Below are 1,837 nucleotides of genomic sequence, written 5' to 3'. Positions count from 1 at the left end.
TGAGCTGAGTGTTTAAAAATGAGTAAGAACAAAAAACCTTCAAGGCAGAGAGAACACTACCACACGGGCAAAGGCAGAGACGTGAAAAGAACATGAAACGTGGAGAAATGCAAACAGTTCAAAATGATTAAGGGCAAGAGCAGGTATGAACGAGTCAGAATCAACGGCTGGACAGGTAGACAGTGGCCGCACCATTTTCTCCGTTGATGCAAGAACAAGCGATATCATCAATAAATGAAAGTGCTGCCCATAAATTCTTCATAAAAGCTTCTAATAAGAAACAAAAATGACTGATTTTAGGTTCATCTTCTTTTTCTTACTTGGAGGGAGGTGTCAATAAACAATAATATAACCCAAAAGCAACTGCTTTATGAAGAAGGATTAATCTGGATTAACCAACCCTCAGAGAATCAAATAGCAACAATTGTGAGGATGGCACAGGACCAGGCAACGTCTCGTTCTGCAACGTCTCGTTCTGTTATATCAAAGGCCACTATGGTTTGGAACCAACTCGACAGCATCTAACAACAATAACAACAGATAATCAATTACTTCCATAGATCTATCTACAGAAATTTACGATCATTATTGTAACCTCCAACTTCCAAGACTAAAAATTTGCCAAAGAAAATTAGCACAACTGAGATTTTTCAAGCAAATGAATAGAACTGTACAATGTACTAGTTGTAGACTTCCTTGTAACATGTACATATGTAATATATGTGTATGGCTATATATGAATATGAATTGCTTTTCCATTAAAAAGAACAATATTATATGTGAATGTACGGTTAATAATAATGATATAGTCAACTTTCATAAATAATGCATCTTGGAATTTAACATCACATGGGAAAAGAATGTCTCACTACATAATGATAGCTATATTTACTCTGTCGCCATTTTTACTTTAGCAGCTGTGATTTAGTGGAAAGAGCACTGTACTTGGGAGTCAAAGAACACATACTCAGGTGCTGCCCCTGGCTTAGGAAATATGTGACCAGAGGTAAGTCTCTTAACTTTTCTGTGTCTGAGTTTCTTAATTTATAGAATGGAAATTAAAAACCCGTATCTCATGTGGTTAAGGTTTTGTGAAGTACAGTATCTGAAAGAGTTTTGTAAACCATAATAAGCTATAAAATTGTTTAACATTAGACTTCATAATACTATTACTACAGAACTAAAAGCCTTCAGGCCATCCACTGGTCCCCTTCATTCCCAAAAATAAAGCACAATTAAAACCTGAAATTATAAAGCTGATAGAGTTTGATAAGTATGTCTCACCACCTCTCTTCAAAACCTTACCTTCGAATGAGCAGGCCCTCTTTCATTCAGAAGTTTATACTGAGGTTGGACTTTATTGAAACGGGCTAACTCATTTACCAGACACATTGGAGTTTTCTCTTTGGTATTTGCCATTTTATCTTGGAGAGAAGCTGCAAATAAAAAGGCTGTAAAATTTTTGTGAAGAATGACTTTACAAAATGGAGAAAAACTAGTTTTGACTTTTTTAGAGTGAAGTCACACTGCACATTTGGATTAAATTATTTTCATGAATGTTGTGTAAAAAGATTAATTCATATAATAGCTCCTATTACATGAAGTAGAAATATATATCACACACAAAACAATACATTAAGGTAACTTTTTTCCTAAGTATCTAACACGATATATATATTATATAACAGCATGCTTAAAGATTTTTAAATATTACAATAATATTTAATTATTATAAAGTTTCCTGTTCTCTCACAAAATTTTAGTGGAAACGCATAATTTTCCTGATTCTTCTTACTATAAAATTAAATTTTGTCTGCCTTTTTTATCATTTGATCTT

The 1,837-nt window shown here is 33.4% G+C and overlaps 1 protein-coding gene across 4 annotated transcripts in view; it reads right to left on the bottom strand.

Moving 5' to 3' along the window:
* STAU2 (staufen double-stranded RNA binding protein 2) overlaps positions 1 to 1,837 on the bottom strand; it is a 372,566-nt gene that overhangs the window by 328,488 nt on the left and 42,241 nt on the right. For 3 of the 4 annotated variants that reach the window (XM_012554441.2, XM_023727736.1, XM_023727734.1), the window contains one exon: positions 1,306 to 1,436. The exons of the other annotated variant lie outside the window; for it this stretch is intronic. In XM_012554441.2, coding sequence (XP_012409895.1) covers positions 1,306 to 1,419 — 114 coding nt within the window. In that variant the 5' untranslated portion in view covers positions 1,420 to 1,436. The remainder of the gene's footprint in view (positions 1 to 1,305; positions 1,437 to 1,837) is intronic. 4 annotated transcript variants of the gene reach the window in all.

The sequence above is a fragment of the Trichechus manatus genome, unplaced genomic scaffold (genome assembly GCF_000243295.1).
Source record: "Trichechus manatus latirostris isolate Lorelei unplaced genomic scaffold, TriManLat1.0 scaffold00018, whole genome shotgun sequence".
Taxonomy (NCBI): domain Eukaryota; kingdom Metazoa; phylum Chordata; class Mammalia; order Sirenia; family Trichechidae; genus Trichechus; species Trichechus manatus.
This window is presented reverse-complemented; position numbering and strand designations above follow the sequence as displayed.